Source organism: Ruditapes philippinarum, unplaced genomic scaffold, assembly GCF_026571515.1.
Source record: "Ruditapes philippinarum isolate M1 unplaced genomic scaffold, ASM2657151v2 ctg1578_1_1_1_1, whole genome shotgun sequence".
NCBI classification, from domain to species: Eukaryota; Metazoa; Mollusca; class Bivalvia; order Venerida; family Veneridae; genus Ruditapes; species Ruditapes philippinarum.
In genome coordinates, this window is record NW_026862400.1 from 133,206 (window position 1) to 145,359 (window position 12,154).

A 12,154-nucleotide genomic window follows, 5' to 3' on the forward strand; every position below is an offset into this window, starting at 1 on the left:
TTTCCATGTACACTTATATTAAAAGTTATCACAAATTGAGAGACAGAAATAATTTAGATTCAGTATCTACAGTTTTGTTGCCAAACTTAAGACAAAGGTGTCACTGCATTTGTGTCCGGGCCGATTTTGCCCGCCCTTGTCTTTAGGTAATAGACCAATCCAGCGACAGCACTCAGTACGACCACGCCTCCTGCTGCAGCTCCAGCTATAATACCAATAGGGGGCGCTTTACTAGCCGCACTACTGGCACCAGTCCCCTGAAAATATATTTATCAAACAGTAAATGATAGTTTGTCTGTCAAACTATGCATATTTTATAACAATTTATGTTTTAATAGCAAATGCTAAGTGCTAAACTGCTAAATGAATAAATCTAAACCATCATTGCATCAGTAAATTGTAACCCCAAACAATCGTGACAAATAGTGCAGACTTTTTTATTTGAACTATTTAGCCACCCAGTAAATAAAGGCTTTGCATGCTGTGAAGTTAGATGATAAAATTCCTGCTAATTTTTTTTTTCACACTTCCATTTGGATTTTTTAGTGAAAGCATCTGCATTAAACAGACTGTAAATAGACAATGAGTAAAAACTTCATTAATTTCCCTACAGTGATGCGAGGGTTGCATTCTGAGTAAATTGAACAATTTAAACTGATAAATCATATAACAATGATACTGTGTGTATAACATATTTTTTTTCCAAGAAGTTAACTGAATTTATCAATTGTCTCCATGCATTATATTCTAAGTTTTATTTAGACATATAAATGGCTTAAGCTGTATTATAGTAGAAATCTATTTCTCAGTTAACATTTTACAGTATTACTTTTTTGTTTAAAGTGAATTGGTCTATAATTGGTTGTCTGTAATACAACGAATAATTACTTGATAAAACTTAGTATTAAACATAACAACAAATCACGAAAGAATTATACACATGGAATTTGTTGCCAATTGTGAAATATGTGATCCCATATTTCATATATAATAAAATGATATAGAGCAAAATATTATTCATCATATAAATTTTCATTCAACATCACTAAGAACTTTATTTCAAGCTACATTTCAAAAGAATATCCAAATGATACATTTTTATTGTTTTTATCAATATTTGAAATAATTCTGGAAAATGTGCCCATTGCAGACCAATCCACTTTAAAACTGTATTTCATTTGGGGTTGTTGTTGCCAGGGGTTTTCACGTGTGTACAAGAAAAGTTCATGTCTGTTTAAGAGTATTATATGAATTTAAAATGTGATATTTGCCAAGCCTTTATTTCTACTTAATTTTTTTTACATGGACTGTTAGAGGACATGAAATTACATACAAGTTACTAAGGTGATATTTATTAAGTTTTACCATTTTTCTTGTTGCCTCTTTTTTAAACGTAATTTGACTAAAAGTTAAATCATTGGTATTTGTTAAGTTTTTAAATATATTTTGTTTTGTTTTCAGCATCATCAAAAAGTTATTGTTAGCATATATATATATATTAAATAAAACACTATGTGAAGGGGCACTGTGTGCATTTATTCATCCTACCTGCCATTATGAAAACTGAACATTTTCGCTCTTATGAAAATTGTGAATCATTTGTCTATATGAAAATTGTGAACATGTTGCCCATTTGAAAATTGTGAATCGTTTTGCCCATTTGAAAATTGTGAACATGTTGCCTATATAAAAATTATATTAGTTTAAAAAATAGATCAATAGCTTGAAAAGGGATAAGACTATATTTGTAAAATGCGCATTGGAACATTGCTCATGGTAGACGACTGCTATCAAGTTTGAGGTCAAAGGTCAAGGACGCAGGTCCTCTTTATCTCACCGGTTTATTAGTGCTGGCGGTTATCTGTGTGTGACACTGGCCGGTATTGCCAGCAACATCTACCACATTGATATAAACATCCGGATGACAACAATCCGTGCTGAAATAAATTAAACAACAACATTACAAATTGTTGTAGTGTACGATATAATGTATGGCTCTGTAAATTATGCTGTGGGTCACTCATAATTTAAAATTTATATATCGAAAACAAGCATTTCAAAAGGAATTCGGTATCTGGTCTTATTGCATGTGCACAGGTTGGCTTGTCAAATTATAATACATTCGAACAGGTTTCAATTATACATAGTTTATTGCGCAAATATCTATATAAAAGTCTGTAATTATGGTTTTCCATTGTAAACGGCGTTCTGTTAACATAATTAAATTGAATGTAAAGATGTCTCAACAGCAGAAGACAACCCAGGTTAATATACGTTACCTTTGGCATATAAATCCTCAAGGAAAACACATTACCTTAATTTAACTGTATGATTAAGTTTAGTAAGATTTGCATGTCTCCCGGCATTCACTGCGGCCACTTGAATACGCCCAAAACCTTCATTGCCAAGCTGGGCTTCAGCAGACCAGAACGTATTCTCACACGGCTTCCGGTTTCCAGAGGCATTTCCGTTGCACGTGTCAACTATGTTAGTGATGTTGCACGAAATAGTGGTGACGTTGGCATTGGTCGTAACTGGTTTCTGAGAGAATGAAATGGCGCAAATAAATTTCCTGTTCTGCTATATGTTTGGCCCGGCAATGGGTCGAATCGAAAATTCAACAAACGGGGAATGTATCGATATTTTAGATCCTTTGCATTTTCGCCATGAACACTCATATAATTCAAAATAATACAGTTTGAGTGTTCATGTTACGAAGTTGAAGAGCAAAATACAATAGACATGGAATTAATATAATTGTGCATATAAATCAATTGATAAGTAAAGGTAACATTATCAATGAACATATCATAGCTCGTGCATGGTAATTATTTAACTATTCGGTTTTGTAAAAAAACTAACCACTACGTTTTGACAGAACCATTTATACTCATTCAACAGCAAGAAATTAAGTATTCAAGTTTACATCAAGACTAAGTATGGTATAAAAATATAATGGAATGGAGACACTTGGGTGCGAACATGTATACGGTATTTCGTTGCAAAAAAGTTTAACTCGGCTTCTGACTATTTAATTATAATAAATACAAATTATAGATTGCAGTTTTATTCTAAATGACTCAATTATTACGTTGAGGTCAACGAAAACGACATAAGAAGCTAAATGCAGATAACTTACAGCATTGTTTGGATGTATACAGAGTTTGGGATCAGGGGCGACAAATCCAGCTGTAATATTCACATCGCATAATCCAACATTTCCGGCCAGATCTACCACGGTTATCTTCGCTTGCTGGTGACAGCAATCAGCGCTGCAACAAATAAGACATGTTAATATGCACCCGTCGATTGCAGCTAAACCCTCTACCCCCGGGACAGTGGGAGATATCTTGGGGAAATGATCAAATTTAGTTTTTGCTCCAAATAAAGTAGTGGCTTATAGTGGCATTTAGCATGCATTTTTTTACGATGTGACAGTGTCCGCAGCAGATTTGGTAGTTCCCAATATTCCCCGAGGGTAGAGCGGAATACAATTTACTGAGGTATTACATGAACTTTTTTTATCAATAATTGTATCTTTATGCGTTATTATTTAAATAAATAACAAGTACTTGAGCTGCATTAGTAAAAGGTGAACATCTTAAAACGCCATTTATGATTCATTATGAAAAAAGTGTACCGTACAATAGAATGTTCATACAAACAAACCTGTGAACAAAGGCTACTCAATGGAGAGACAAAACATGGACTATATATACATGTGATCTTTGTTATGAGGTTATTTATTCAATTTTATCATTATAAAGAGGCATCAAAAAGTGACTTTTGTTTACAGTGTAATCTTTATTCAGAGATGGTCTTAAACAAAATATAATTATTGTCCTGTAACCTAACAAATTTCTAGCTTGTTATGAATAAAATTTAAAATACAATATGTATCGAGCAAAGTGATACTACAATATTCGAAAAGTTCTTCGATATGTTTTACCATAGATACGTTTTACCATACGGACTAAAATTGCTAGACACAGAAAATTTATTACCAATATTTACTGTAACTGAAGGCCCGAGATGTAAAATAATTTTGAAAATATTTTTATCAAAACTTAACAAAAAACATGGATACCTTAGAGTTGTATGGATAACGCCGCTGGACAGTTTGTGTCCAATACTGAACGAGTCATTCTTGAAGGTTGACTTTGGACCAGCACCAGAAGAGAACACGGACAGCAGACCATCGCCATCGTCGCCAACATTTGCTTTCATCTCCCAAGTTTGTTTGGAACATTGGCAAATATCTGCCCCGAAATCACATTTTCCTGTCATGCTTGTAATATTACATGTAGGCGCTTTTGTATCAATAACCTGAAATCATGACTATTAAATGTATAAATCAATTGATGACAAAGCCGCTGACGATGAAATAGCATGGGATACCAACTGATGTTAATAATAATAGCAAGCCATGCGGGGTCAATTTGAAAGGCACCAAGATCAAATATATTGTTATAACGTATCATATAATTACCCGGATTATTTTCTCCTCAACTGTGATTCTTTGCACGTTATATTGGACCTTATTGTTTGATGACCCTGATGCTTTCGCCGATATAGTCACCGTGCTGAAATCACAAAAAACACAATAGAAACATAAAATTATATAATTGTAATCTTTGGTAGTGTAACTACTAGTTATAATATTACATAAAGTTGCCTAGTAACACAGCCATCACTTAAGAGCTTGCCGAGTACTCTTGAAAGGCCAAAAGTCAAAGTAGATTTTGTATTATATATCATACATACGCTGGACCTATATTTAATAAATCTTGAGTATATTCAAAGCGTTTTAAAAGTTAGGAAAGTAAAATCATTTGTCACTCGATGCTTATAATGACATAACTCAACGATTGCTCGGAACAATAAAGAACTGCAGTGGCCGTGTGCATCGGACTAATCTAAGGATTGCTGACCACGTAGGGTTTAGTCCCAGTCAAGGGCAAGCCATTGTTTCGTCGTGCAAGAAACTTAACTCTTTGCTTAGTATTGGTTTGTTCCAGGAACGTACTCGAGCGTATCTATATAAATGATATAACTTCCCATATATATGAACATAAATAAGTTCCGTATTTTCACTCAGTAAGGACTTGTTAAGTTAATCTGCCATTTCGACAAGTTTTTATGATGTACGTTAAGACAAAGTCACCAATGGGCGACTCACTTCTGCGGACTGTTTTTTATTCTAATTATTGTATCTAGATACAGAAATTACAGCGCTCCAGAAGAAGTGAGTCTGGCTTGTAACCGTAAATTTATTACAGTCATGACATACGTTGTTTCGCCTTTTATGGATCCTGCCTTTAATGTGAACGACCCATTGTTAGACGCCATACTGCTGACCGTATACGTGTTACTGGTCGGTGACTGCGCAAACCCTTTGTCGTCGGTAATAGAGACCGTTATCGTAGCTGTGCCGGCGCCGACGTTTTTCACACGGTATGGTATAGTGATCGATTGTTTAAGATACAACGTTCCTATAGCAAAAATGAATGCAAAACAAAGTACATGTATATGTGAATAGCGATACTCTATAGTGTTAATAAAACATTTACAAAATGATTACATATACTGCACAATTAAAATATTTATTCATGAATCGCCAACATATCATATAATCATGATTTTTCCAGGACTTAAATTACGGGACTGTCAATGCTTATAAAAACATCAAACGTAGCTAGAATTATAGTAAACAACTAATATGTACGAGATGTAAATAAAAGAACACGAACAGTTATATGTTATGTACATATGTATATACATTGTAATTACAATTTGAGGTTGGTTTCAAGTCGGTGGTGAAATGGCGAATTTCTAGATTTACTGGAGGAGTAAAACCTTGTACATCCGATGATATATTCGTATTTTTATTTGAATAAAAAGAAGCAGTTAAAAAATCTTTAGTATGTAAACAGTATGTATCTATACATTTATACTACAAACCATTAGATGGCAACACTTCCAGCTGTATTGCCAGAGCAGTAATTATTTTTGGATCAAGACGTCGAAATACATTTCCAGCTTTATCCTTTCCTTCTAGTGCTATTTCAAACTCCTGAAAATATTTAGATGACAATGCACGTGGTAGCTCCAGACATGTTTGTGTTAAATATCAGTTTAGAGACGATAGAGCTTGGGTAAAACTAAAAGTACAAGGATCATGGGTAAAACAAAAAGTACAAGGACGCTTACTCCTCGAAACAACATTATGAGGACGAAAAATCTCGAAGAGACCAACAGTTCGGGGACAATTAGTACTCCACAAAAGTGACAGTGAAGGGATGAAAACTCCTAGGAAAATTTACATGCCAAGGACAAACATTCTCAGTAAAATTAACTAGATTTCCTATTGCAATGAACATGCACAAGAATTTAAAATCTAAAAAAATCTTATCCGGCCTTTTCAGAAAAAATTTCTCATTGGTGTTACAACATAAACGAACGCACAGACGACACTAAAAATGTATATTTTCGCCATATCGGCAGTAATGACTGCTTCTCCAATGAGCCTTAAGTGCTCAAAACAAAAGAAGTGTATGATGTAGATTGATAACACATAAATGACACAGCATAGTTTCGTGTCAGCACATAATAAGGTACTATTAAATAAGTTTGCTAGATAATTATTAATAAGTATTAATTAAAGGAAGAACTTGTATATACCTTTGCCGGAATGACAACGTGCGTCTTAAACAAAGATTTCCCGCGTCTTCCGCCGACATTTCTCAGGGTACTATTAGCAACAACTTTTCCATTTCTGTCTACCAGCAATAGACTGTCTATGGAGCCAACTTTGTCTACAAGAGGTACCGACACCTGAATTGTCATATTTTCACCTGAAATGAAGGGATTTAGCTATTATAAGAAGTATAGTGTTCGGTCATAATTTTGCGGAAAAAAATTAAACGGTACATACAACCACCTCAGGGTCGTTAAACAAAAATGTTGGAGTTCTCAAATTTGTTGATGGAAAATATTTTCTGAATTTTTCAAATTTGACTTGATTATCAATGCAAACCAGGTTCAACTTGCCGAAATGAAGGTACAATATATGCTATTTCTGAATACAAACGTTTTTTTTACGTCATAACTATTCTAGAATAAAGTAGTTTTTATAACCTGCAATCGGTCTTCCTATCAGAGGATAGTCTCCGTAACCACCCGGACCTGGCTGCATAAATTGGTACGAAAATTGAAGGTCGGTACTTCCTGTGACGTCAACGTCAATTAATGACGTTGATACGCGTTCCATTCTCCATATACCTGGGGCGGGATTCTGGAAAAAACCAACAATAAAAAAATGTTGAAACAGTTTTAACTATCTACTGAGTACAAAATGTATATCTTATGGGAACACATACTACATGTAGTTGGATTGTTTGAGTAACATCATTAAACATGTTTTGTGTGTGAATCTTAAGGGGTGTTCTTATGTGTTTTCGTACTCAATTCTGTGGCATTGCACTACCCCAGAATGTTGCAATCTCATTAAAATCATATGCTAACTGTCGCTCCACTACCCTAGATTAGTTATGGAGCGAAAACGATGAATCTGATTTTAGTGAGATTAGGAAAGTTGTAATAAATGCGATATATTACTTGTATACGCGCAGTGTACGTATTGTGTACATAATGTGTAATGTTTTAAGTAAAAATAAACATACTTACGTATATATGAATGACCCTTAACTTTGTGCCAAGAATTTGCTGTTTACTAACTGAAGCGTTACTGAATGTTTCTTGCGTACCTGCATACAAAAAGAATTTTACACAAAGTTTTAAGTAAATAAAATTACATTGTAAAAATATAGTATACGTCAATTTTTAATAAATTATGTTACAATATACAATGTATACAGATTCTGATAAACCGGGACCAAACAGTAATAACAAACAGGAATTTTCAAATATCTTACAATCAATTTGAGACGTTTTGTTATGCGCAATAAAAAGGAAATTAAGTAACTTTTAACTATTACTTAAAAGTATTAACAACTGAATCGAGAAAAATGCTATAAAGATGACTAATAAACTTTATGCTCACACGTAGTTAACCGTCTACGATGCATATGTGTCCGTGCTCTGTTTTTTCACGGTATACACGGCTGGTATAGTGTTACGCCAGTCAGAATTCGAAAAATTCACTCATGAAATATTTATTTTCATACCACTCGATGAAAATAAATCATGTATTTATAGAAAAAAATTTGAATTTTCTGTTTATTATATACATTTTTCTCTTTTTTGCGATAAAATTTGAAAGACTTTCCCTTAAATTTTGTGTACTGGCAGAATTTAAAAAAAAGAAGTCTCAATATTTCATATATAAGTATATAATAAACTGATGTATCAACACGACTGAATATCCTAACTTAGCATAAGTATCCTAGCATAATTATAATGTGTATTAAAACAGATTAGACCAAAGGTTATACAAACATTGTCTAGGATATTCCAACTTTAAAGGGTTTCCATTGAGATTTTTTGAAATGATAGGTCTGGAAACATTTTTTGAGATTAATGTTCCATTTCATGTAGGTCTAGAAAAGTAACTTTTGTGCAAAACTTCAGATCATTCGCTCGCTCTGTTTTTCCAGAATGATTATTCCAATTGTGAAATATGACCGAAATAGTAAATCGTTGCAACGCTTTTCACTCAAATCGGACCAATGCGACTTCAATTTATTTCTGCGTCTATTTTTATTTTTTTATTAATTATCTTTCACATATATCTTTCTGTTTAAAGTGCTTCAGTTGATTTAATGTAAGAATTTTATTTATACTTTTAGACCTCCACGGAGTTCCTTTTACGTCAGATATACAACAAATGGCGGCACCACAACTGATCTTTAAATTTTGATTAATGATGGCAATTAGGCCTATAATAAAAACTTTGATTTATTTTAGCAACATATTAACGTTACCTGACGGTCTGTATAGGTGCATTGTGGGTACAGATGATGTGGAGCCTTGTACCTTGATGGTTAGGTTTTGAATCAGATTGTCAACTGGGATCTCAAACGAGTTATTGCTTGAAGTCAACAATTTAAATTTCAAAATCGTCAATGGAGGTTTCGTTGTGACAGATTCCTGCAAAAGAGGATATATGCATATAAAACCTGATAGTTAGAGTTCAATTCAGATTACTTATTCCCCTCCTCTGTCCCTCAAGGGAAGCTGATATATTTTTATAAGGACTCTGCTTCGCAAAGTTAAGACATATTGTTATCCGTGCCTGGAGAATGCACGGATAAGCAAAGTAGGATCTATTTAACATCAAAATTAAACATATAATTTATTTTTTCATTTACAATCGTTTACGATAAAAATAGAAATTGAAATAGCCCGTTTGCTGTATTCAACGTCAATTCTGCATATATAATACTTAAGTAATGTAGTAACGGCAAAACTAATTTGCCAGCGTGAATCATGACCAGCACACAGATTTATATTCGTGCAATCTAATTACTTTTCATGTAAGTTTTCTTAATTTTAAGTATTATTTGAAGATTGAAATCCCTTTAATTAGCAATGGAAATTTCCAAAATATAAAGCAGACATGTAGGTCCACTTAATAAAATCAGGGGAGGCAGATACTTACTTTAATGATATCAACAACAGCAGCGATGTTACTTTTCGTTGTTTCGTAGACAGTACCACCAGAAGTGTCCGCAATCAAGTGATAAAAGTCAAGGCCACCTAGAGCTCTCCTCTGTCTCGATTCTACAAAAAAAAATGTAAAATTAAAAGGTTTTAGTAATCTTTCAGTTTACAGCTATCTTCATATATAAACCAAGTCGTTCCGCCTTAAACGTTACCTCGTGATGTAGGTAGAATGTGAAATTGTGGTCTTACGCATTTGTGCTGTGCCTTCTGAACGACGCGTAAGCCCACGTAGTGTAAGCCTACGTAACGAGACTCAGGGGAGGAGAGAAGTTGCGATGTAAAGAAATTCATCTTTATAAACGCCACTGAATCAAGTGGTTATTGCAATCTATACTAAGGTGATGAATACAAGTCACGCCCACCTATCTGCCTTAATATTTTAAAGAAGACACAACCAAATTATTTCTGAATATTACTAAAACTTTCCAATATACATGTACAGATATTGACTGGTTACCGTCTGATATAAATTTTTATTCTTGTAAGAAGCGAGGGGAAAAAAAGACAAATACCAGAACGTATAAATGTGCAAAACTGATAAAAACTAAAATATATCTTATTCTTCGTACACAGAGGAAAAGAAGTAAGTAATTAGCATAGTACTAACAAGAAAAGTGAAGTACAAAAGTTAAATACTAAAATCTCTATTCATCAACATATCAATTGGTTTAATAAATAACTTCATAGTTATTTTACAAATCATTCTACGACAGACACGCGTGATTTATATACAAAATGTAGATGATAAAAGATTTTAAGAATTATCCATTAGAAAACGTTTATTTTTCATAAATTATCAGTAATCCAGTAGATTTTTTTTATTTAAATTTAATTTTTTAATTAGACCGAAAAAGTATTAAAGAGGATAATATCGAGGAAAAAATACCTTGAGTGTCCTCACCGACAATTTTTATGTCATATACACGAATATTTTTATTATCACATTGCCAAGGTTCTTGACCCTGTGTTTGTGATGAACTGGTGTTATATCGTACCACAACAATTGCATCGTCTGTGTGCCCACATACTGCAATAAAACGACGCCATTATGGAAACATTTGTATTATACATAAATTGTTGCATTAGATATCTGGATGGAACCAAATTCCGAAAAAACAGCACGATATTTTTAAAAATAGCGAAAACCTTAATAATTATATCTAAAATAACCCATCCGTTACATGCTGTTAAACGAATTGCCTGGTCTACGTTTTCGACGAGTACATACAAAAATCACCCTTTTCGTGCAGTGTTTGCCATACTTTTCTGTACATATTTTGAATTTTATAAAAACAAAATATGATGAATGATTTAGTATATATTGAAAGATGAATTAAAGACATTTTGCGTGTTATGGGTAAATGTCTATGCTCGAAAGGTTTTAAGGGTCCGTGACTCATTCTAAAAATGTCATTTATTTCATTGCTTTCAATTCCATAAAAATGTTTGTATTGTATTATGTATAATATATATGCTTTAAACGCGCTGCAATGCATTTTCTGATACTTTCCAGCATTACTTCGACCTGCGACATGAAATTATAGAAAGAAAAGTTGTCCATATCTACCATCTCCTAACGAGATTTTATTCAGCACGTGCATGTCTGAGTCTTTCAATTTTTGCACGAGCTCGTGCCGGACATCTCCATTTTCTACGTCGACAAAAATCGACGCTGGTTCCGTGACAGTTGTTAAGAGTTTGTTGCATTTTTCATGTCCGAAAATATTGCATAGTCCATGATCTGCAAGGATAAAAAACAGCAATAGATCTACCGGTATCTTATTTTTACATGACAGTGAGACCTTCAGGATACAATCATCGACGGATAACCTCCTTAAGTACGCCGTGCGCACGAAATAATTATGTGGTACGCACGAGAAACTATATCGTGGTCACGAGTTACTAAGTCGTGCGCACGAAATAATTAAGTCGAAGGCACGAGATACTATGTCGTGGCCACGAGTAACTAAATCGTGCGCACGAGGTAATTAAGTGGTGCGCACGAGATACTACGTCGTGGTTACGAGTTACTAAGTCGCGCGCACGAGATAATTAGGTGGTGCGCACGAGAAACTATGTATGTACGTATGCCTATATGAATACTTTTGAATTAAAAAGGGAGTTGCATTTAACAAAAAAGAGTAAGATTAAGAGCAAGATTACAGTAGCATAAAAAGACAAACGATACATCATGCGAAACAGAAAATTTCTCACAACTAAATCGAGTACAACATATCCGAATAACACGCGTAACATTGTAAACAAATTTACAAAACGACCGCACTCTCGTCTGGATATCAGAGGAAAATGACAATTCATTTTGTCAGTCACCTAAATGTGTATTGTACTTAGCTCTAAATATAGCTGTACACGCACTGCGCGCCTCTTTAATTGAAGCCGTGATATATGTTAACAGATTTAAATAATTAATTAAAATAGCGACTGTTCAGATAATCATAAACCATGCGTG

General features: G+C 33.8%; 1 protein-coding gene across 1 annotated transcript in view; it reads right to left on the reverse strand.

The window, feature by feature from the left end:
- The window catches only part of LOC132718984 (uncharacterized), a 14,373-nt gene continuing 2,219 nt past the window's right edge, over positions 1-12,154 (reverse strand). Inside the window, exons 3-17 of the mRNA XM_060702714.1 lie at positions 11,252-11,425; positions 10,571-10,711; positions 9,620-9,741; positions 8,943-9,108; positions 7,687-7,766; positions 7,138-7,294; positions 6,682-6,854; positions 5,962-6,073; positions 5,291-5,492; positions 4,490-4,583; positions 4,088-4,326; positions 3,140-3,272; positions 2,315-2,541; positions 1,838-1,937; positions 1-257 (exon numbers count right to left, since the gene is read on the reverse strand). Of these exons, the coding sequence (XP_060558697.1) occupies positions 87-257; positions 1,838-1,937; positions 2,315-2,541; positions 3,140-3,272; positions 4,088-4,326; positions 4,490-4,583; positions 5,291-5,492; positions 5,962-6,073; positions 6,682-6,854; positions 7,138-7,294; positions 7,687-7,766; positions 8,943-9,108; positions 9,620-9,741; positions 10,571-10,711; positions 11,252-11,285 (2,151 nt within the window). The 5' untranslated portion in view covers positions 11,286-11,425 and the 3' untranslated portion in view covers positions 1-86. The remainder of the gene's footprint in view (positions 258-1,837; positions 1,938-2,314; positions 2,542-3,139; positions 3,273-4,087; positions 4,327-4,489; positions 4,584-5,290; positions 5,493-5,961; positions 6,074-6,681; positions 6,855-7,137; positions 7,295-7,686; positions 7,767-8,942; positions 9,109-9,619; positions 9,742-10,570; positions 10,712-11,251; positions 11,426-12,154) is intronic.